At 43.8% G+C, this 25,144-nt stretch overlaps 1 protein-coding gene across 1 annotated transcript; it reads right to left on the bottom strand.

Moving 5' to 3' along the window:
- Positions 1–8,133: 8,133 nt before the first annotated feature.
- Positions 8,134–25,144, bottom strand: LOC133136612 (CMP-N-acetylneuraminate-beta-galactosamide-alpha-2,3-sialyltransferase 1-like). Its single transcript, XM_061254249.1, has 9 exons — positions 24,992–25,144; positions 19,111–19,164; positions 18,794–18,849; positions 12,367–12,505; positions 11,473–11,663; positions 10,161–10,340; positions 9,748–9,793; positions 9,475–9,594; positions 8,134–8,342 (listed from the first exon to the last, which is right to left on the bottom strand). Exons 1-9 carry the CDS (start codon positions 25,142–25,144, stop codon positions 8,172–8,174), a joined length of 1,110 nt encoding a protein of 369 aa, XP_061110233.1. The 3' UTR covers positions 8,134–8,171.

Below are 25,144 nucleotides of genomic sequence, written 5' to 3'. Positions count from 1 at the left end.
AACCAGTGTTCAGTTAATTTTTTTGTACAGAAATGTGTAGGGTGTGTTGTAGATATTTACTCCATAAAAATATGTTCTTTTACATATTAGACACATGAAATAAGCCACGGTTATGCTTCAAAAAAATATTGATTTTTTTTAAAAGAAGAAAAATGACAAATTGAACGCCGTATCTGGGTTAAGGGAGCTGCATCTTGACTGGGCATTGTAAGATGGAAATGAGGGTTTTTAAGAATAGGCTGTACAGACCTATGTTTGTTAATGGATTTGCGGCAAGATCCTGTAGTGCATAGCCTTATACGCGATTACGCGGATATATTGCAAAATACGACGTCTGCTGTCCAAATTCACTCTTTATTTAGTAAACTATACAAGGTGCATCTCAAAAAATTTGTATATCGTGGAAAAGTTTCTTTTTTTTCTGTCATTTATTTCAAAAAGTTAAACTTTCATATATTCTAGATTCATTTCACATGAAGTGAAATATTTCAAGCCTTTTTTTGTTTTAATCTTGATGATTACGTCTTACAGCTCCAGTATCTGAAAATATTACAATATTACATGAGACCAGTCAAAAAAAAGATCTATAATACAGAAATGTCGTTCTCCTTATATAAAATAGTGTCAGAAGTAAAACTAAAAAAGAAATACTACAACAAAGTTAATCAAACCAGCGCCACCATTCATGTGAATAACTTACCTTGATGTCCGCTGCGGGAAAGGTGAAGTTACATTTCCATCGCCGATGAGGACTGAAAAAACAAAAGCATTTATGCACCTACACTACAGGTGCGTCCCAATAGACGGAAAGTGTACAGGCATACAGCACTCCTTTGCTCCACATTATTTCGCAGAAGTGGAGGAGTGGCCCTGGGGCAGTGGAGTAAAGGATGGTGGAGTGAAAGATTGTGGGACGCAGTCTAGCACTGAATGGGGGCGAGTCGCGCACATTAAACTATGAGAAGTTAACGAGCACACCTGCGGACGATGGCGTATGACAGGTGAACACAGCGATGCAGCTTACGCCGGCCGGCAAACGCAAATGATCGGCCGAAATGGATAAGCCGTTTATAAACGGTATAGAATTGCGTCAGGACTTGATAAGAAAAGGCGGGCCATATCAAGTTTGCGTTGGGAGGCGAAGCTGACGAAATTCTGTCAGGAAAAGGAAGGTGATTTTTTGAAAGGGCACGGTTCAACATGCGTGATGCTCACCACAGACAGTGGATAATATTAGCGGCACAGAGTCAGATGAATATGCATTTCTGGGTGACGTGTCAGCGCAAGGCAAAAGTGTCTGGGCCCAAAAGGTAGAAATGAATGGGGAATATACTGAATTTAGTGGTCCATCCCCAGTGAGTCCACAGCAGCATGGAGCCCTGCGCCCTCCTTTTAAAGTCCTGTACAGTCCAGGGGATACTGTCCTTAATGTTCAGGGATGTTTCACAGCTCAACTGCAGATTTCACAGCTCAAACACAGAGCGTCAGAGCAGGACATGCATGTGGTGTCAGGTCTTTCAAAGCCACTTCTGGGTTCACCATGCCACTGAGTCACTGCAGCTAATTCAGCGCACTCACGTTGTGCCGGCTGCAGGGGAGGAGTTTGTGAAGGGCCATCCAACTGTGTTCAAGGGCTGGGGAAGATTGGAGAACTAGACACGATTTCACACTGTGTTCAAGGGCTGGGGAAGATTGGAGAACCAGACACGACTTCACACACTCTCTAACTGCAGCCAGGAGAGAGTCTGGCTGACGACAGAATGCACATGGGTCAGTACTGCGGCAGGTACAGACGCCTCGGCCTTATCGGGTCAGAACGCATGGCGGGCTGATGGAGGAACCACATTCACCTGTGGGCAACACTGGAGCCAGAGCCCTCAGACATGCTGCGGCACCAAGCTCCTCAGACACACCAGGGGGCTGAGAATCCTGCAGGAGGGCACACCTCCCTGACCCGGAGAGGAGAGTCACTAAACCACCCCTTAAACTGCACTGCAGAGGAGAGTCACTGAACCACCCCTTCTCTGCACTGCAGAGGAGAGTCACTAAACCACCCCTTAAACTGGACTGCAGAGGAGAGTCACTAAACCACCCCTTCTCTGCACTGCAAAGGAGAGTCACTAAACCACCCCTTAAACTGCACTGCAGAGGAGAGTCACTAAACCACCCCTTCTCTGCACTGCAAAGGAGAATCACTAAACCACCCCTTAAACTGGACTGCAGAGGAGAGTCACTAAACCACCCCTTCTCTGCACTGCAAAGGAGAATCACTAAACCACCCCTTAAACTGGACTGCAGAGGAGAGTCACTAAACCACCCCTGAAACTGGACTGCAGAGGAGAGTCACTAAACCACCCCTTAAACTGCACTGCAAAGGAGAGTCACTAAACCACCCCTTCTCTGCACTGCAAAGGAGAATCACTAAACCACCCCTTAAACTGGACTGCAAAGGAGAGTCACTAAACCACCCCTTCTCTGCACTGCAAAGGAGAATCACTAAACCACCCCCTGAACTGGACTTCAAAGGAGAGAGACCAGAGAGGCCTTAATCAGATACGGGGGCTTGTTTTCCTACCAACTGTGTTACTTTAAAAAAAAGGAGAGGTTAAATGTTACAAAAGGTTGTGTAGTTCTTCTTTGCTTAACAGGGGAGATGTCCTGGGATGGGTTCATTCCAGGAGCTGTGAGAGATGACTTTTGAGCAGGGTGTACGAGGAGGGGGTTGTAGCGATGCTATTAAACAGCAAGTCCTGTTATATCGACCTCCTCATCATTCTCCTTACTGTATATTGTATTGTACCAGACATCTAGATTCAGGACAGTTTTGTGAAGTGTGTTTGGTCAACCCAATGTGGTGCACTCGGGTGAACCCTTTTCATTTATGATGATTACATTACATTACATAAAATTATTGGCATTTGGTAGACGCTCTTATCCAGAGCGACGTACAGTTGATTAGACTAAGCAGGAGGCAATCTGGAACAATGCAGGGTTAAGGGCCTTACTCAAGGGCCCAACGGCTGTGCAGATCTTACTGTGGCTAGACCGGGATTAGAACCACTGACCTTGCATGTCCCAGTCATTTACCTTAACCACTACGCTACAGGCCACCCTGATGACATCATGGAAATGTTCCTGCATGAGATCCATTGTTTCATTAGCAGTTTAGCAGTTTAGTGTTCAAAGAAAACACAACCTGCCTACAATATCAACACTACCAAAAAGGACATCCTCAATTGACTTCCTGAAGCGTGCCAGTCTTCAGAACAAGGAACCGAAATGACAGATGTTCCAATCAACGTCTTTATTAACTTTGGGGCAGGTTAAGCAGGCGTAGGTTGATCGCAGGAAAACAAGTATATAGAAGACTAGACAGTTTGTAAACTATAATCCAGGCAGGGGTTCGGTTTCTAGTTCTGTCTGTTAGTTTATTCGTTTTTTTCTTGTAATTTATCATTGTTCTTTATCATATCTGTTTTTCTGTTATCACCCATTACTGTTCCTTGCATTTCGTCATCCCCCGATGTTTTCGAGCCATAGTCACTCCCCTGTCTGCGTGTTGCACAATTCGGGTGATTTCGGAGATTTACGGTTTCCCACGATTCCTTCCCAGTCTCGCATTTCCTTTCTTCCTGCTTTTCTCGCTACTTAATGTTGTATAGCACTATACTGACTAATAACTACTAATATAGATATTGCACAGTACTAACTGGGGCGTAGATTTAGGGGAGGACAGGGGGGGACATGTCCCCCTCAATATTTAGAAGAGGTGAATTTGTCCCCCCCAAAACATAATGAATGATAACCTCCTCCCTAATGCAGGTAGAAATAACAGCACAGAGGGTCTAAACCAGGGGTCGGCAACCCTGGTCCTGGAGAGCCGCAGGGTGTACTGCCTTTCGTCTCCACCTTAAAATAAGCAACCAATCCAGACCCAAGAAACCAGGTGAGGTGAGTTAACTGTGCAATCAACGGCTTTCATTGATCAATTAATGCCAAGTAACAACGAAAGCCAGCACACCCTGCGGCTCTCCAGGACCAGGGTTGCCGACCCCTGATCTAGTGTAAGTAGCTATCACGCTTGTTTTACCTTCAGTGTTTCTGAATGAGAGTATCTGCGGATGAAACGCTAACGTTATCTAGTTTATAACTTGTGCCTGAAGTTATCTGAGGTGCGTTGAAGTTCAGCAAACAGGCGAACGTTTGCAAACAATTAATTTTTTTTCCGTTAGCATTCTGTTCGCTGTGTTTGCAAACGGTCTGAAAGATTTGCGGCGAACAATGAGGAAGCTGGACTGAGGCAAATGTGAAGATAAATTGATGCAGAAGAGGAGCAAATTGGTTCATAAAAATTCACCAGAATGCAGGAAATTAAGTGAGAGATGCTCAAAATTTCCTGGGGGAGAACACCCAGACCCCCTGCTTAATGGGCCCCCCCAATGTTGAAATGAAACCTATGCCCCTGAGTACTAACATACTATATTAACACACTTACTGTCTGTCTAACTAATTAACTAACAGTCACTTATTTTGGGTATTTAGATTCATACACGTAACTGAATTACTAACAATTATCTCCCGTTTCTAGTTTGCTCTGTAACTCCGCCTCTCTGTTCTATCACTGATTACTTGCTTTGATTCAGCGAAGTGTCCGCACCTGTCTCTCGCTATCACTACGTCTCCTAACAATGCAAATGTCCACGTCCTAATCTGGAGCCGTATTTCATGTGGGTCTGTGTGCATCCAGTCCACGTTTTCGTTTCCTATTTGTTATTATATCAGTACCCTATTACGTTCTCCGCCTGTTGTCCATTTTTTAACCCACCTCACTCCCGTGCCCCGCCTAGTTTGGTCTGGTCTTGGTATTTAAAGTCTGAATTCAGACTTTATTGCTCAGGAAGCGTAATTGTTCAACACGTGAACACGTGTACACATAATTCCCAAAATTAACGAGACACTCACATATACAATTATGTGCTACAGCACTTAGCCAATTTACAGTAAGAAGTTCGTTCGCCAACCCGGACGGAACAATATTCTCAGTGTTGTATAGCGCATTGTTTCTGCATGTGGACTGCATGTGGACTGCAGAATTTGGGCAACATGCAAATACATACAGAGAGACAACGGCATAGCTTTGTCAGATAGGCAAATGAGGGAGGCTGGTAGATGAAATTAAGGTTTAAGGTTTCAAGGTGCGATGTCATTAAAATGACTTCACTCTTGTCTTACAAAGCCAGTGACACTCTCATGCATGTGTCACCATGGCAGCAGGTGCATACCTCTTATTGAATCATGTCCTGGGTTAGCATATCAATCCTGCATAATTGTACATTACTTTTCCTGCATTTCAACCAAAAATGCTGCCTTCCAGTGTATCCTATTTAAGAGCGTGAGCGTACAGTAGATTTGTCTGGTAGAGAATGGTGTATTCACCTAGTCCAAGAAAATTAATAGATACCAAGTCGGGACCAATTTTATCCTCAGTATATAGCCAAAGATGTATGGATAAATATTAATAAATGAAAAATAATATGGTGTTTTTCTATATTCAGTGGAAACTGAACAGGGGGGAGAAAAAGGGAAGAATCAATATGACCCTCCATATTGTTTCCTTTAACCTGCAGGTAGAGACAGAGCACCAATGTATCTCAGCAGGTCCAGCAAACATAATCTATGTGGTTAATTTAACTGAGCTTGTTTCTTTCATGTTGCCAGAATGTCCAGACATCCCTTCTTAAGCACATGAAAAGCAAAGGGTTTGATTGTCACTTATGAAAGAATATCAGACATAACTACATAATTTAGTCACTGTAGATTTCTCCCTATCTGGAGATGGCAAATCGGCTAATTCAGAAACTTTGTAGACCAGGAACCATAGAACCTTCTGATCCTCAGGTGCGTGAGATTAGGCAGAGTCTAAACCCTCAGTGCAGAATATCTGTGTGATTAGGCTGAGTATAAACCCTCAGAGCAGAAAACCTGTGTGATTAGGCTGAAACTAAACCCTCAGAGCAGAAAACCTGTGTGATTGAGACTAAACCCTCAGAATACCTGTGTAATTAGGCTGAGTCTAAACCCTCAGAGCAGAATACCTGTGTGAGATTAGGCTGAGTCTAAACCCTCAGAATATCTGTGTGTGATTAGGCTGAGACTAAACCCTCAGAATACCTGTGTAATTAGGCTGAGTCTAAACCCTCAGAGCAGAATACCTGTGTGAGATTAGGCTGAGTCTAAACCCTCAGAATATCTGTGTGTGATTAGGCTGAGTCTAAACCCTCAGAGCAGAATACCCTCTGAGCAGCTGTTCTTATTTTAAACAATCTTCAAATAAAATACATTTTTTATTAAATAAAAAATAATAATCGGGGCCTCTCTGTGTGGAGTTTGCATGTTCTCCCCTTGTTTGCGTGGGTTTCCTCCGGGTACTCCGGTTTCCTCCCACAGTCCAAAGACATGCAGGTTAGGCTGATTGGAGAGTCGAAATTTCCCATGGGTATGAGTGTGTGAGTGAATGGTGTGTGTGCCCTGCGATGGACTGGCGACCTGTCCAGGGTGTATTCCTGCCTTTTGCCCAATGTATGCTGGGATAGGCTCCAGCCCCCCTGCGACCCTGTTCAGGATAAGCGGGTTAAGATAATGGATGGATGGATGGAACAAATAATAATTTAATTCATAAATGCAAGATAAAGTTGAAAAGGCACAAAACCCCCATCCCCAAAACCCAAACCTTACACATTAGGAATTTCATTGATAAGGCACTTCACATACAGAGACATAGCCCTCACAGATATTCACCATGTGTACACCAGTCATACAGGCAAAGTTATATATCCGTTTAAAACTAAAAATGTCCCAAGTTATTGATAGAACTTCATGATTTAATTTACTTGATTAAATTATTCCCTCAAAACAAAGCATATTAAAGATGAGCTGAAGTCAAAATGTACTTTTTCCCCAATTTAGTCAAACAAAGTAAAGCGTTAAAGTATTCCAAAATGTATCTAGTTTTACTCATGTATATGTCATATCTAGTTTAACTTGTGTATATGTCATATCTAGTTTAACTTGTGTACATGTCATATTTAGTTTTACTTGTGTACATGTCATATCTAGTTTTACTCGTGTATATGTCATATCTAGTTTAACTTGTGTATGTCATATCTAGTTTAACTTGTGTACATGTCATATCTAGTTTAACTTGTGTATGTCATATCTAGTTTAACTTGTGTATGTCATATCTAGTTTAACTTGTGTACATGTCATATATAGTTTTACTTGTGTATATGTCATATCTAGTTTTACTTGTGTATGTCATATCTCGTTTTACTTGTGTACATGTCATATCTAGTTTTACTTGTGTATGTCATATATAGTTTAACTTGTGTATATGTCATATCTAGTTTTACTTGTGTACATGTCATCTAGTTTTACTTGTGTATGTCATATATAGTTTAACTTGTGTACATGTCATATCTAGTTTTACTTGTGTATGTCATATATAGTTTAACTTGTGTATATGTCATATCTAGTTTTACTTGTGTACATGTCATCTAGTTTTACTTGTGTATGTCATATATAGTTTAACTTGTGTACATGTCATATCTAGTTTTACTTGTGTATGTCATATCTAGTTTAACTTGTGTATATGTCATATCTAGTTTTACTTGTGTACGTCATATTGCGGAAGCCAGTGCTGCTAAGGGGGCGACATGGCTCAGGCAGTAAGAGCAGTCGTCTCATTGGCTCAGGCAGTAAGAGCAGTCGTCTCATTGGCTCAGGCAGTAAGAGCAGTTGTCTCATTGGCTCAGGCAGTAAGAGCAGTCGTCTCATTGGCTCAGGCAGTAAGAGCAGTCGTCTCATTGGCTCAGGCAGTAAGAGCAGTCAGCTGGCAGCCGGAGGGTTGCCAGTTCGATCCCCCACCCAGGCTGTGTCGAAGTGTCCCTGAGCAAGACACTTAACTCCCAAATGCTCCTGACGAGCTGGTCGGTGCCTTGCATGGCAGCCAATCGCCGTTGGTGTGTGTGTGTGTATGAATGGGTGGATGAGAAGCAAAATTGTACAGCGCTTTGGAAAAAGGCGCTATATAAATGCCAACCATTTACCATGCTCTAACTTCAGCCTTTAAGGCCGTTCGGCAGTCCTGTTCATTTCACAGCCAATGGTTACCCTCATCTCCCTTCAAACAACTTCATTTTATTTTTACAGGCCAGCAGCTTCATGGTGATGGACTCATAGTCTCCAGCATGCCCTCCGGTTGGCTTTGACTGGAGAAATTTCCTTGTCTCCCAGTAATGCTGCCAGGTTCTGTCCTTGGATGCTCCAAATCCAAAAACATTCACCTGAGACCAAAAGGAAGCAGATGGACAGTTTGATGTTGAACTGAGTAGATTTTGTGAGGCCCAGGTTACAAACAGCTGTGGAGGCATTCACTATGAGGCTGAGGTTATAGAGGCATTCACTATGAGGCTGAGGTTATAGAGGCATTCACTATGAGGCTGAGGTTATAGAGGCATTCACTACGAGGCTGAGGTTATGTAGGCATTCAGTACGAGGCTGAGGTTATAGAGGCATTCACTACGAGGCTGAGGTAATGTAGGCATTCACTACGAGGCTGAGGTAATGTAGGCATTCAGTACGAGGCTGAGGTAATGTAGGCATTCAGTACGAGGCTGAGGTTATGTAGGCATTCACTATGAGGCTGAGGTTATAGAGGCATTCCCTATGAGGCTGACGTTATAGAGGCATTCACTATGAGGCTGAGGTTATAGAGGCATTCACTATGAGGCTGAGGTTATAGAGGCATTCACTACGAGGCTGAGGTTACAGGCAGCTGTGGAGGCATTCAGTACGAGGCTGAGGTTATAGAGGCATTCACTATGAGGCTGACGTTATAGAGGCATTCACTATGAGGCTGAGGTTATAGAGGCATTCACTATGAGGCTGAGGTTATAGAGGCATTCACTATGAGGCTGAGGTTATAGAGGCATTCCCTATGAGGCTGACGTTATAGAGGCATTCACTATGAGGCTGAGATTATAGAGGCATTCACTACGAAGCCGTCTATATCCAGACCGAGGCTGGGGATTAGCGAGGTCATGGTTTTTCGGTCCAGTAAGGATTACTTCTGATTTGTCACAGTTAAGTTTGGGATTAAATCCGAAAGGACAGTATTAAATCAGAAGCACCATGGAAACACTACATCTGTGGTCCTAACAAGACATTAAGAAGACTTATAAGTGATTCAGGAATGGTCAATGAAATTTGATGTTGCAAAAATTCTACCAGTGGCTCATCATGCATACAGTAAAAAAAGTATCAGGGCATTTCACCAACACTAGATGGCAGTATACGCCAGCTCAAACGTACACTGCATCTGACACTGCACTTTGCTTTTGCTTTTTTTCTTGGGTAAATTGGATAAAGCCAGTTTGTTAATGATATAGTTTGTTAAAATGTGTAATATGTGCTTACCTCATCACATACGTGGATGGCGAACATCAAGGTTAAGAAGCCGGTGGAGGGATATTGCCCATGGCGTTCAAGCCACACATCATAGACGTACTTTAAGAACGTGGGGTTGTATATTAACACCTGTGTTGAATAAAATCATAAAAGTCACAGAATGAGCACAAGAGACATACTACATGTGATATTTGTATATTCACACACTTGTACATATACACACACACACACACACAGACACAAAAGCATCTTGGAACAAAGTGCGACACAAGACTCTTTCACCTTATTCTTGTCTGCATTAATCTTGGCCATCACCGGCATCCGGGTGCTGTTGATGTCAATAGCCTGCTGGGTGGCACTTAGTCCAATGACGATCCACAAGATCACAGAGTCCACTAGTACCCCAGGGCAGGACACTTGGAGCATCCATGGCAGCACTGAACCAAGAGCTGATAAAGGAGCCCTTTTTCCCTTTCTTTGTGCATAACTGTCTGTCTAGCTCATTTTGCCCCTCACCCTAACATTAAATGCAAAGCGTAATGATGAAAACTGTTGCTTCTTTTTCATCCAAAAACAAAGTGAGTGAGCACCACAGCAGCTTCTGACGAGGGCTCTTGTTTCTCAGAGCTGCATTCAGCTTCTTAGATCAATGTTCAAACACAAATGCATTCCCAATGTAGCCCATGGCCACCTACCGTTTCACAGTGCCTGTGGTCAGAGCACTAGTAATCCACTCCAGATCCAAAGTCTTGAATGGTATCAGCAGCAGACTCGTGTCCTTTTGCAGGTTTGTGGCACTTTCTGGGTACATGACACGATGGGTGGTTCTGTTCCCTACGTCCTTTTCATAGCCCAAAATGGGAGCTTTGTTCATTCTGCAGAGACAATATGTATCGCTCTTAGAGAACTGACTGCTATGTAAACTAGTCTTGACATTGATTTTAGACAATGCAATCATGATCGCTGCATTCTTGTGGCCCAAGTTTACCATACAACCAAGAAACATCATTATGGTTTCTGTAACGTGATGTGAGAAATATGTTTCAACACTATTGCCACAGAAAATACACTAACTGGTATTCAATTAACATTTCTATTGACTTAATCGATGCAAGCTTTGTAATTCAGGAGTTCAGGGTGGAAGAACACATGGTAGGACAAGCTGCCTCAGCTTTTAATAGTTAATCAGGGTAAATCATATTTTATTTCTAGAAACAAAAAACTGTGACATAATAAAAGCACAAAATTGCAATGCCAGATTGTTAAAGACGATTAAAGGCGAGAACAGCAGTTTAGATGTTTATCAGCCTCTTATTTGCAAAGCAGGGCAATAAAACTCCAGCCTCCCTCTCACTATGCTCATGGTTTGCAACCCTCACCTCCCCACGGAGTCAGACAATAAAAGGCAACTTTTATTACATTTCTGGTCAACATATTTCCGGTTTAGTAGAAATACAAGTTTGTTTTGCTAATTGTTCGATACAGGCATTACACTCATGTATGGAACCAAATATCCCACCAACAGCTATGGCTGTTTTCTGACTAATTTTGAAGTTTATTTCATAATCCGTTCAGCCATTTTCTAGAAAATTATATATTAACCCAGCGCTATTTCTTATTGTTGCAGAAATGCATTGCAAGGTCATTTAAGTACCTCTCTGCCGTTCTCGAATGTTTCGACCAATCCACAGTACTCCCAATTAACGCAACTGACTCACGTGACCACAGTATGCTGTCTATGCACAGGAACTTACACATTTGAACAGTAGGTGTCGCTACTACACAAGATCACAAGAAACCAAACCTTATATTTTCCAAACATTACAAACAAAATGATTGCACCAATCACAATAATCATTCAATTCTCTCCATATTACTCTGCACTTTAAATAATCAGAAAGTCAGGGGACAGCTACAGTACTTTAAATGTCCCTGTCAAGGTAATTTATATGAATGAGAAAGAGCAGTGGTCCCTGTTTTTAGGTCAGGTCAGGCTGAGTCTTTCACCTTATGACGAAGTCATTGGAGTCAATGAGGGCTCCGTAATCAGATCCCTTGAGGTTCCCAGAATTCCCGACTACAGCGCAAGTCCTGCAGCGATTGGGCCCTGAGTCGTTGTAATGTCCCTCCCCAGGGACAACCTTGAATAGTTTCTGCACCAAAGCACTGTAGTTGGCATTTTTCTTAGTCTGTAGCCTCTGGGGACACAATAAAGACACACAAGAGTGTGTCAGGAGTCAGCTGCTCAAGAGTCAATCAACAAGAGCAACGGTAGCTATGGGAGCAGAATAAAGCCTTTCTTAGGCAGATGGCAGGTTATGCTGTATTTACATGGTTTTACTGCGATTACATTTGTCAACAGACCAAAACCAAAACACACACACCCACACACACACACATACACAGTTCAGTCAGAAGACTTCTGAAGAAACGATTACAATGCAAATGCAGTAACAGCATGTAATATAAGCAACAGCAGCATTGAAGCAACAGCATGCCAAAAAGAGCAATGCAGCAGAAAGAGCCAGGCAGAGCTATGGCTTTAGCATGCCAAATGAGCCAGGCAGAGCTATGGCTTTAGCATGCCAAATGAGCCAGGCAGCGCTATGGCTTTAGCATGCAGAATGAGGCAGGCAGAGCTATGGTTTTAGCATGCAGAATGAGGCAGGCAGCGCTATGGCTTTAGCGTGCCAAATGAGCCAGGCAGCGATATGGCTTTAGCATGCAGAATTAGCCAGGCAGCGCTATGGCTTTAGCATGCAGAATGAGCCAGGCAGCGCTATGGCTTTAGCATGCAGAATGAGCCAGGCAGTGCTATGGCTTTAGCGTGCAGACTGAGCCAGCAGGTCAGCTTTTGGATGATTTCCAGCATCATAGGTACTTTTTTGTGTGCGTGCTTACCTGCCACCATTGAAAGGTGTCGTCAGACAGCATGGCGTTCTTCTGTGACAAGAGCGGCGATATGGACGTGTTAAAGCGCTTCCTGAACCAGGGGTCTTCATCCTCAACAGAGATGCACTGGCGGCAGGCACACAGTGCCCTGGAAACGGGTTTGTCGGACCGCCGAAAGACAAGTTGTGATAAGTATGATGACGTATTGCTGGAGCTAAATAAAACTATGGTAGTAGCACAGATGCAGAACAGCACAATCAAAAGCTTTCTTCGTGGATTCTTGAGGTCCACCATTTTGTAAATGATATGTGTTTACAGACTGGAAAGTTGCAAAAAGGAGGGAGAGCTTCCTCAATGGAGGGTTTGACTTCAGACGAGGGTTTGAAAGGATTGTATCAGAAACAAAGTGCATGACCTATTCAGGCAGGGAATGTTATCCTTTCAGAACAGTTCTCAGATGCACTCAAAAGCTAGATGCATGCAGTTTACACTTCGGGGGTTTTCTGCATGGTAAACTGCAAGTACGAGAGGTACTGACAGTCGTAGATTAGTAAGTAACTGACGTCTGAATAGGAGGGAAAATGTGACGGTTTGAAGTGCAAGCTTGTGCTTCCTGTTAGAGGGAGGGGTCCTGCTTTCTTCTTTTTGACTGAATGAGGTGGTAAAGAGATGGTGAAGCTGCTCTCTGCTGGAAATCACCCACCTAGAAAGAAAACAAAGGAGGACTGATTACACTCAACATATCTATGGTACATATCAGTAATGGGCCTGGAGCATTTCCCAACAGAGGGGATTGCTCTCCGTAGAATCCATTGGAACACATAAACAACTTAAATATTACCAGATTATTCAAAAAACTAAAATCCAACCTGAGACTGCTACACTTAAGGAAAATCTAATGTTTCTGCTTAAAAATCTGTCAAATGAACATGTACATGTAAGCTATTGTAAGTATTCACTGTTCTGCATGTAAATGAGAGGCTTAGCACAATAGACACATAGACAGCAAGGTTTATTTTGAGGGGACATAGTGCATTGAAGGTGAGTATAACAGTAGTAATTATCGATAAGTTTGGTTAATGTACAATCAATATTAATTTGTTCTGTATACATCTATATCAATACATGTAGTCTGGTGCAACCAGGCACACACAAATAAAAAAATTAGTGTACTGTATAATACTGTGATCATATCGCGTACAGTTTATGTATATTACAAAACCAAATGTAGATACTTTGTATCTTATATTATTTGGTGTACCCCAAATATTACTTTGTCATAAAAGATGCCTTGGGTCCATACAATGCCCATACTACTTCTGATAAACTACCTACAAGGAGATAAAATAATAGGTAGATATTGCACATGATTATAGTTACATATTGCACATGATTATAAGTTGATATTGCAGTGATTAGAGGTAGATATTGTACATGATTATAAGTAGACATTGCACATGGTTATAGTTAGATATTACACGTGATTATAGGTAGATATTGCACATGATTATAGTTAGATATTACACGTGATTATAAGTAGATATTGCACATGATTATAGTTACATATTGATTATAAGTTGATATTACACGTGATTATAGGTAGATACTGCACACACTGCCGCGGTGGCGAAACAGGCTAAGACGCAGCAGACTTGCGGTTGCAGTTTGCTGCAGTTGCACACCGGGGTTCGATTCTCGGTCCTGCCAAAAGCCAAGTTTGGCCGGCTCATGTGGGGCAGCAATAATTGGCTCGCTGCTCCAGAGGGAGGGACTTGGCAGGGTTATTAGATCGCCGCACAATAAGCACCTCGGGCGCCTCGGAATCACGGCAACGGGCACGAGACGAGACGGCTTGAAGAAGGCGTGTCGCTCTCATTCGGGCCGCCCAGGGTACATCTAATACGACTACCTCCAATTGAATCAGACGAGGTACAATTGGCTACCAAATTGGGAGAAAAAGGGAAAAATCTAAAAAAAAAAAAAAAAAGATATTGCACATGATTATAGGGAGATATTGCACATGATAATGAGTTGATATTGCACGTGATTATAGGTTGATATTGCACGTGATTGCACTCTTTAGGTTCAATCTCCCACACCAGGCAGGTTAGAGGTTCCTCATTTTATGAGAGTTCTACAGTCCCCTCCAAAAATATTTGAATAGCAATTTCTTTGTTTTTGCTATACACTGAAGACAATTGAGTTTGAGGTCAAAAGATGTAGATGAGATGACAGATCTGAATTTCAGCCTTTATTTCCTGGTATTTTTGTCTAGATTTGTTAAACAACTAAGAACATCACCTTTTATATCAGACCACCCATTTGTGTTAGAAATGATAAACCAACATCAAGACCAGAGAGCTGTCTTTGGGAGAAAGGCAAGCTATTTTGAAGCTTAGAAAAGAGGGGAAATCCATTGCACAAGCATTGAGGATAGCTTGTACAACAACTTGGAATGACCTGAAAAAGAAAGAAACCACTGGTGTACTGAGTGTTGGTGCGTTTTTGCTTGTTGTTGCGCTTTTATTGAAAACATCAGCTAATCAGAGAAAATAGTGAATTACACCCACCAGTAATGGTGCTTCTGGCAAATCGACCCTGATTGAAAAGATATTAAAATAATGTAAATAAAACATGACATGCCAAAGAAGGCGTATTGCTAGGTGGCGTAGCCACAAACCATATCACAAACCATGTATAAAAATTATATATACAGTTGGATAATTTAGTTTGTAAGTTTTTTAATGATATTAATGATGTTAGAGTGACATTTATTTACACACACTCAAATTTCAGCCATGTTATATTATTTTTCATTCATGAACTTAATTACCATACACGTGAAGATAATTTGGGACAGCCTGAAAATAAAAAGATTTAAAGAAGGAAAAAATTATATTCAAAATGTTTTACTTTATTTTGTTGCAGTAATATCTTATACTTGATAATCAGTATCATGCATGACATTTGTATCATCTTAACAAATAAGGCCCAAATGCTACACTGTGTCCCGGTACCCTGTCTCCTGCCTACTTCCTGGGTGACCATCGCCACGCCCACTTCAATGAGTGAGTCACAGAATAAATGTCATGTGACCATGAGCAATTTATATACACGGTATTTGAGGTGAAAATGCTGAATGACAATGATTAGCTAGTCAAGGCGAAAAACTCAAAATACTTAATGCGTCCCAAATTCTGAATCTGAATTCACCCTAATGTAGTGAATAGTAAACCAAGAAATAAACGTAATTTGTGATGAACGAGTAGGCTACATTCAGTCTATCGACTAAAAGCGGTAATAGCATTCTTCTAAACCAGTGTTTTTTGTATAGAACGGTGTAGGGTGTGTTGTAGATATTTACTCCATAAAAATATCCATCCATCCATCCATTACCTGAACCCGCTTATCCTGATCAGGGTCGCAGGGGGGCTGGAGCCTATCCCAGCATACATTGGGCGAAAGGCAGGAATACACCCTGGACAGGTCGCCAGTCTATCTCAGGGCACACACACCATTCACTCACACACTCATACCTACGGGCAATTTAGACTCTCCAATCAGCCTAACGTGCATGTCTTTGGACTGTGGGAGGAAACCGGAGTACCCGGAGGAAACCCACGCAGACACGGGGAGAACATGCAAACTCCGCACAGAGAGGCCCCGGCCGACGGGGATTCGAACCCAGGACCTCCTTGCTGTGAGGCGGCAGTGCTACCCACTGCACCACCATAAAAATATGTTCTTTTACATATTAGACACATAAAATAAGCCACGGCCATGCTTAAAAATTTTATTTATTTTTTTTAAAAGAAGAAAAATAACAAATTGAACGCCATATCTGGGTTAAGGGAGCTGCATCTTCACTGGGCATTGTAAGATGGAAATGAGGGTTTTTAAGAACAGGCTGTATAGACCTATGTTTGTTAATGGATTTGCGGCAAGATCCATAGCCTTATACGCGATTACGCGGATATATTGCAAAATACGACGTCTGCTGTCCAAATTCACTCTTTATTTAGTAAACTATACAAGGTGCATCTCAAAAAATTTGTATATGGTGGAAAAGTTTCTTTTTTTCTGTCATTTGTTTCAAAAAGTTAAACTTTCTTATATTCTAGATTCATTACACATAAAGTGAAATATTTCAAGCCTTTTTTTGTTTTAATCTTGACGATTACGTCTTACAGCTCCAGTATCTGAAAATATTACAATATTACATGAGACCAGTCAAAAAAAAGATTTATAATACAGAAATGTCGGTCTTCTGAAAAGTATGTTCATTTATGCTCTCAATACATGGTCGGGCAATCATGGGGAAAACTGCTGACGTGACAGTTGCCCAGTAGACACTCATTGACACCCTCCACAAGGAGGGTAAGCCATAGAAGGTCGTTGCTGAAAGGGCTGGCTGTTCGCAGAGTGTTGTATCAACGCATATTCATGGAAAGTTGACTGGAAGTTGCTTGAAGTCCAGTGTGTCCAAGTTTCCACAGTCAGTGATGATTTGGGGTGCCATGTCATCTGCTGGTGTTGGTCCACTGTGTTTTATCAAGTCCAGAGTCAACGCAGCAGATTACCAGGAGATTTTAGAGTACTTCATGCTTCCGTCTGCTGACAAGCTTTATGGAGATGCTGATTTCCTTTTCCAGCAGGACTTGGCATCTGCCCACAGTGCCAAATCTACTAGTAACTGGTTTGTTGACCATGGTATTACTGTGCTTGATTGACCTGAACCACATAGATAATCATCGAGATTCAAAATAATAAATAATTGAAATATTTCACTTTATGTGTAATGAATCTAGAATATGTGAAAGTTTCAATTAAACAGAAAAAAGTAACTTTTCCACGGTATTCTAATTTTTTTTAGATAAACATGTGTAGCGTATTAAATTGATATTCACAAAGTAGGGATTAGTAATAAGTGAATAGTGAGCCATTTCAGATACAGCCAATGGGTGCGTCCCATTATTCTGAAAATGCATACTTCACTCCACTTTGTCCCAAACGTTACGGTGCCCTGAGATGGAAGGGCTACGTATAAACACCGCTATAATTTCTACATGGGAACCCAAAGTGTATACAAAATACCCTTTAATAAAATCTGAAAATTTGCACTTTAATCACATGTTAATTGTGTGATTGCAAATCTAAAATTGTAGCAAATCAGAGGCAAAGAAATACATTCCGAGCCTTGAGAGATATAACCCATCACATTACATTACATTACATTACATTACAAGGCATTTAGCAGACGCTCTTATCCAGAGCGACGTACAACGAAGTGCAAATCAAACACAAGTATGAGTGCTAAGAGGACCTGAGAGCCCAGTACAGTTCCGAGTCTTAGTGTGTTTACAGATACAATCGGAACCCTTGAAGAATAACCCGATGTACAAGGAGGGGTTTTGAGAGACGCTATTAAACGACTAATCCTGTTATATCGGCCTCCTCCTCGTTCTCCTTATATAAAATAGTGTCAGAAGTAAAACTAAAAAAGAAATACTACAACAAAGTTAATCAAACCAGCGCCACCATTCATGTGAATAACTTACCTTGATGTCCGCTGCGGGAAAGGTGAAGTTACATTTCCATCGCCGATGAGGACTGAAAAAACAAAAGCATTTATGCATCTACACTACAGGTGCGTCCCAATAGACGGAAAGTGTATAGGCATACAGCACTCCTTTGCGCCACATTATTTCGCAGAAGTGGAGGAGTGGCCCTGGGGGAGTGGAGTAAAGGATGGTGGAGTGAAAGATTGTGGGACGCAGTCTAGCACTGAATGGAGGCGAGTCGCGCACATTAAACTATGAGAAGTTAACGAGCACACCTGCGGACGATGGCGTATGACAGGTGAACACAGCGATGCAGCTTACGCCGGCCGGCAAACGCAAATGATCGGCCGAAATGGATAAGCCGTTTATAAACGGTATAGAATTGCGTCAGGACTTGATAAGAAAAGGCGGGCCATATCAAGTTTGCGTTGGGAGGCGAAGCTGACGAAATTCTGTCAGGAAAAGGAAGGTGATTTTTTGAAAGGGCACGGTTCAACATGCGTGATGCTCACCACAGACAGTGGATAATATTAGCGGCACAGAGTCAGATGAATATGGATTTCTGGGTGACGTGTCAGCGCAAGGCAAAAGTGTATGGGCCCAAAAGGTAGAAATTAATGGGGAATATATTGAATTTAGTGGTCCATCCCCAGTGAGTCCACAGCAGCATGGAGCCCTGCGCCCTCCTTTTAAAGTCCTGTACGGTCCAGGGGATACTGTCCTTAATGTTCAGGGATGTTTCACAGCTCAACTGCAGATTTCACAGCTCAAACACAGAGCGTCAGAGCAGGACATGCATGTGGTGTCAGGTCTTTCAAAGCCACTTCTGGGTTCACCATGCCACTGAGTCACTGCAGCTAATTCAGCGCACTCACGTTGTGCCGGCTGCAGGGGAGGAGTTTGTGAAGGGCCATCCAACTGTGTTCAAGGGCTGGGGAAGATTGGAGAACCAGACACGATTTCACACTGTGTTCAAGGGCTGGGGAAGATTGGAGAACCAGACACGACTTCACACACTCTCTAACTGCAGCCAGGAGAGAGTCTGGCTGACGACAGAATGCACATGGGTCAGTACTGCGGCAGGTACAGAAGCCTCGGCCTTATCGGGTCAGAACGCATGGCGGGCTGATGGAGGAACCACATTCACCTGTGGGCAACACTGGAGCCAGAGCCCTCAGACATGCTGCGGCACCAAGCTCCTCAGACACACCAGGGGGCTGAGAATCCTGCAGGAGGGCACACCTCCCTGACCCGGAGAGGAGAGTCACTAAACCACCCCTTAAACTGCACTGCAGAGGAGAGTCACTAAACCACCCCTTCTCTGCACTGCAAAGGAGAATCACTAAACCACCCCTTAAACTGGACTGCAAAGGAGAGTCACTAAACCACCCCTTCTCTGCACTGCAAAGGAGAGTCACTAAACCACCCCTTAAACTGCACTGCAGAGGAGAGTCACTAAACCACCCCTTCTCTGCACTGCAAAGGAGAATCACTAAACCACCCCTTAAACTGGACTGCAAAGGAGAGTCACTAAACCACCCCTTCTCTGCACTGCAGAGGAGAGTCACTAAACCACCCCTTAAACTGCACTGCAGAGGAGAGTCACTAAACCACCCCTTCTCTGCACTGCAAAGGAGAATCACTAAACCACCCCTTAAACTGGACTGCAAAGGAGAGTCACTAAACCACCCCTTCTCTGCACTGCAAAGGAGAATCACTAAACCACCCCTTAAACTGGACTGCAGAGGAGAGTCACTGAACCACCCCTTAAACTGGACTGCAGAGGAGAGTCACTGAACCACCCCTTAAACTGGACTGCAGAGGAGAGTCACTGAACCACCCCTGAAACTGGACTGCAGAGGAGAGTCACTGAACCACCCCTTAAACTGGACTGCAGAGGAGAGTCAGTGAACCACCCCTTAAACTGGACTGCAGAGGAGAGTCACTAAACCACCCCTGAAACTGGACTGCAGAGGAGAGTCACTAAACCACCCCTGAAACTGGACTGCAGAGGAGAGTCACTAAACCACCCCTTAAACTGGACTGCAGAGGAGAGTCAGTGAACCACCCCTTAAACTGGACTGCAGAGGAGAGTCACTGAACCACCCCTGAAACTGGACTGCAAAGGAGAGTCACTAAACCACCCCTTAAACTGGACTGCAGAGGAGAGTGACTGAACCACCCCTTAAACTGGACTGCAGAGGAGAGTCACTAAACCACCCCTTAAACTGGACTGCAGAGGAGAGTCAGTGAACCACCCCTTAAACTGGACTGCAGAGGAGAGTCACTGAACCACCCCTGAAACTGGACTGCAAAGGAGAGTCACTAAACCACCCCTTAAACTGGACTGCAGAGGAGAGTGACTGAACCACCCCTTAAACTGGACTGCAGAGGAGAGTCACTAAACCACCCCTTAAACTGGACTGCAGAGGAGAGTCAGTGAACCACCCCTTAAACTGGACTGCAGAGGAGAGTCACTAAACCACCCCTGAAACTGGACTGCAAAGGAGAGTCACTAAACCACCCCTTCTCTGCACTGCAAAGGAGAATCACTAAACCACCCCTTAAACTGGACTGCAGAGGAGAGTCACTGAACCACCCCTTAAACTGGACTGCAGAGGAGAGTCACTGAACCACCCCTTAAACTGGACTGCAGAGGAGAGTCACTAAACCACCCCTGAAACTGGACTGCAGAGGAGAGTCACTAAACCACCCCTTAAACTGGACTGCAGAGGAGAGTCAGTGAACCACCCCTTAAACTGGACTGCAGAGGAGAGTCACTGAACCACCCCTTAAACTGGACTGCAAAGGAGAGTCACTAAACCACCCCTTAAACTGGACTGCAGAGGAGAGTGACTGAACCACCCCTTAAACTGGACTGCAGAGGAGAGTCACTAAACCACCCCTTAAACTGGACTGCAGAGGAGAGTCAGTGAACCACCCCTTAAACTGGACTGCAGAGGAGAGTCACTAAACCACCCCTGAAACTGGACTGCAAAGGAGAGTCACTAAACCACCCCTTAAACTGGACTGCAGAGGAGAGTGACTGAACCACCCCTTAAACTGGACTGCAGAGGAGAGTCACTAAACCACCCCTTAAACTGGACTGCAGAGGAGAGTCAGTGAACCACCCCTTAAACTGGACTGCAGAGGAGAGTCACTAAACCACCCCTTAAACTGGACTGCAGAGGAGGCGTCACTGAACCACCCCTTAAACTGGACTGCAAAGGAGAGTAACTAAACCACCCCTTAAACTGAACTGCAGAGGAGGCGTCACTAAACCACCCCCTGAACTGGACTTCAAAGGAGAGAGACCAGAGAGGCCTTAATCAGATACTGGGGCTTGTTTTCCTACCAACTGTGTTACTGTAAAAAAAGGAGGAGAAAGGAATGTTACAAAAGGTTGTGTAGTTCTTCTTTGCTTAACAGGGGAGATGTCCTGGGATGGGTTCATTCCAGGAGCTGTGAGAGATGAGCAGGGTGTATGAGGAGGGGGTTGTGGAGATGCTATTAAACAGCAAGTCCTGTTATATCGACCTCCTCATCATTCTCCTTACTGTATATTGTATTGTACCAGACATCTAGATTCAGGACAGTTTTGTGAAGTGTGTTTGGTCAACCCAATGTGGTGCACTCGGGTGAACCCTTTTGATTTATGATGATTCCATTACATTACATAAAATTATTGGCATTTGGTAGACGCTCTTATCCAGAGCGACGTACAGTTGATTAGACTAAGCAGGAGATAATCTGGAACAATGCAGGGTTAAGGGCCTTACTCAAGGGCCCAACGGCTGTGCAGATCTTATTGTGGCTAGACCAGGATTAGAACCACTGACTTTGCATGTCCCAGTCATTTACCTTAACCACTCCGCTACAGGCCGCCCTGATGACATCATAGAAATGTTCTTGTGTCAGGTCCATTGTTTCATGAGAAGTTTATTGTGTGTGATGATAATGTGGAAATGTTCCTGCATGAGATCCATTGTTTCATTAGCAGTTTAGTGTTTGTTTTGTACTCCAAATCAAAGAAAACACAATCTGCCTACAATGTCAACACTACCAAACAGAACATCCTCAATTGACTTCCTGAAGCGTGCCAGCCTTCAGAACAAGGAACCGAAATGACAGATGTTCCAATCAAAGTCTTTATTAACTTTGGGGCAGGTTAAGCAGGCGTAGGTTGATCGCAGGAAAACAAGTATATAGAAGACTAGACAGTTTGTAAACTATAATCCAGGCAGGGGTTCGGTTTCTAGTTCTGTCTGTTAGTTTATTCTTTTTTTTCTTGTAATTTATCATTTTTCATTATCATATCTGGTTTTCTGTTATCACCATTACTGTTCATTGCATTTCGTCTCCGCCGATGTTTTCGAGCCGTAGTCACTCCCCTGTCTGCGTGTTGCACTATTCGGGTGATTTCGGAGATTTACGGTTTCCCACGATTCCTCCCCAGTCTCGCATTTCCTTTCTTCCTGCTTTTCTCGCTACTTAATGTTGTATAGCACTATACTGACTAATAACTACTAATATAGATATTGTACAGTACTAACTGGGGCGTAGATTTAGGGGGGACAGGGGGGGACATGTCCCCCTCAATATTTAGAAGAGGTGAATTTGTCCCCCCAAAACATAATGAATGATAACCTCCTCCCTATTACAGGTATAAATAACAGCACAGAGGGTCTAAACGCTTAGATATCTTTCTTGCCTATTTTACAATTATTTCATACACCCCCACTGGACCATACCATCTTAACCTTGCTGGGTCTGCCGGCCTCGCTGACTCGCAGTTGCGATATGTCTACCGTTGCGGGAGCATGATAGTGTCGGAAATCAAGTGTAAGTAACTATCACGCTTGTTTTACCTTCAGTGTTTCTGAATGAGAGTATATGCGGATGAAACGCTAACGTTATCTAGTTTATAACTTGTGCCTGAAGTTATCTGAGGTGCGTTCAGCAAACAGGCGAACGTTTGCAAACAATTAAAGTTTTTTCCGTTAGCATTCTGTTCGCGGTGTTTGCAAACGGTCTGAAAGATTTGCGGCGAACAATGAGGAAGCTGGACTGAGGTAAATGTGAAGATAAATTGATGCAGAAGAGGAGTAAATTGGTTCATAAAAATTCACCAGAATGCAGGAAATTAAGTGAGAGATTTCCTGGGGGAGAACACCCAATGTTGAAATGAAACCTATGCCCCTGAGTACTAATATACTATATTAACACACTTACTGTCTGTCTAACTAATTAACTAACAGTCACTTATTTTGGGTATTTAGATTTATACACGTAACTTACTAACAATTATCTCCCATTTCTAGTCTGCTCTGTAACTCCGCCTCTCTGTTCTATCACTATGTAATGTCCACGTCCTAATCCGGAGCCGAATGTCTTTCATGTGGGTCTGTGGGCATCCAGTCCACGTTTTCGTTTCCTCTTTGTTATTATATCAGTACCCTATTATGTTCTCCGCATGTTGTCCGTTTGTTTAGCCCACCTCACTCCCGTGCCCCGCCTAGTTTGGTCTGGTCTTGGTATTTAAACACCTGTCTCTGCATTGTTCTTTGTCTGAACGTTGATCAATATCGGGTTGCCGATTCATAGTAAGCCTGTATTTTTTTTTGCTTGTTTGATTATTTGATTATTCGTTTTGGCCCTTTTTGTACTCCAGTTTGTGACTCTCAGATTATAGGCCCCTGCTTTGTTTTTTGACCATTATTTTGAATCTCGATTCTGGCATTGTTTGAACTCTGTTTACCTGGCTTGATTCTGGGATTGTTTGAACTCTGTTTACCTGGCTTGATTCTGGACTGATTAAAGAACAACATTTTTGCATACTCCCTGGTCTGTGTCTGGGTCCTCTGAACGGTACCTCACACATAAAATGAAAGAAAACCAAAACGTAGTCGTGGTCACAGGCAGAAGGTCGATAACAGTAAGGCAGTCCAAACAGGCAGATAAACAGAAACAAAATCCGGGATGTGAGATATAGCTCAAGTCTGGAGACATGGAACACTGGATGGAGTCAGGCCCTATGCCTGGAAGGTCGGGGTGTGATGGGAGATGGAGTCAGGCATTGAGAAGGTGGGGGGTGTGATGGGAGATGGAGTCAGGCATTGAGAAGGTGGGGGGTGTGATGGGAGATGGAGTCAGGCATTGAGAAGGTGGGGGGTGTGATGGGAGATGGAGTCAGGCATTGAGAAGGTGGGGGGTGTGATGGGAGATGGAGTCAGGCATTGAGAAGGTGGGGGGTGTGATGGGAGATGGAGTCAGGCATTTAGAAGGTGGGGGTGTGATGGGAGATGGAGTCAGGCATTGAGAAGGTGGGGGGTGTGATGGGAGATGGAGTCAGGCATTGAGAAGGTGGGGGGTGTGATGGGAGATGGAGTCAGGCATTGAGAAGGTGGGGGGTGTGATGGGAGATGGAGTCAGGCATTGAGAAGGTGGGGGGGGGTGATGGGAGATGGAGTCAGGCATTGAGAAGGTGGGGGGTGTGATGGGAGATGGAGTCAGGAATTGAGAAGGTGGGGGGTGTGATGGGAGATGGAGTCAGGCATTGAGAAGGTGGGGGGTGTGATGGGAGATGGAGTCAGGCATTGAGAAGGTGGGGGGTGTGATGGGAGATGGAGTCAGGAATTGAGAAGGTGGGGGGTGTGATGGGAGATGGAGTCAGGCATTGAGAAGGTGGGGGGTGTGATGGGAGATGGAGTCAGGCATTGAGAAGGTGGGGGGTGTGATGGGAGATGGAGTCAGGCATTGAGAAGGTGGGGGGTGTGATGGGAGATGGAGTCAGGCATTGAGAAGGTGGGGGGTGTGATGGGAGATGGAGTCAGGCATTGAGAAGGTGGGGGGTGTGATGGGAGATGGAGTCAGGCATTGAGAAGGTGGGGGGTGTGATGGGAGATGGAGTCAGGCATTGAGAAGGTGGGGGGTGTGATGGGAGATGGAGTCAGGCATTGAGAAGGTGGGGGGTGTGATGGGAGATGGAGTCAGGCATTGAGAAGGTGGGGGGTGTGATGGGAGATGGAGTCAGGACATGGGGGCCCCGAGGAGCAATGATGTGCATCCTCCACCCAGGGGAGCGAGGCCTCCCAGGAGGGCAGGGATTTCTCCACCAGGCAGCGCAGTGTCTTTGCCGACTCCTGGCTCGTCCGCTCAGTCTGGCCGGCGGTCTGGGGGTGAAAGCTAGACAGCAGCTGGGTCTTGGCCCCCAGAGCGGACAGCAT

Source organism: Conger conger, chromosome 9, assembly GCF_963514075.1.
Source record: "Conger conger chromosome 9, fConCon1.1, whole genome shotgun sequence".
Classification (NCBI taxonomy): Eukaryota; Metazoa; Chordata; class Actinopteri; order Anguilliformes; family Congridae; genus Conger; species Conger conger.
The sequence above is the reverse complement of the archived record's forward strand: the minus strand, read 5'-3'. Positions and strand labels throughout refer to the sequence as shown.

Coding starts and splice junctions, on each gene's coding strand:
- LOC133136612 (XM_061254249.1), bottom strand. CDS start 25,144: ATGCTGTCCGCTCTGGGGGCCAAGACCCAGCTGCTGTCTAGCTTTCAC. Junction 10,341..11,472: donor TCCAATGACTTCGTCATAAG/GTGAAAGACTCA, acceptor TTGTCTCTGCAG/AATGAACAAAGCTCCCATTT. Junction 9,595..9,747: donor TTAATGCAGACAAGAATAAG/GTGAAAGAGTCT, acceptor TATTCAACACAG/GTGTTAATATACAACCCCAC.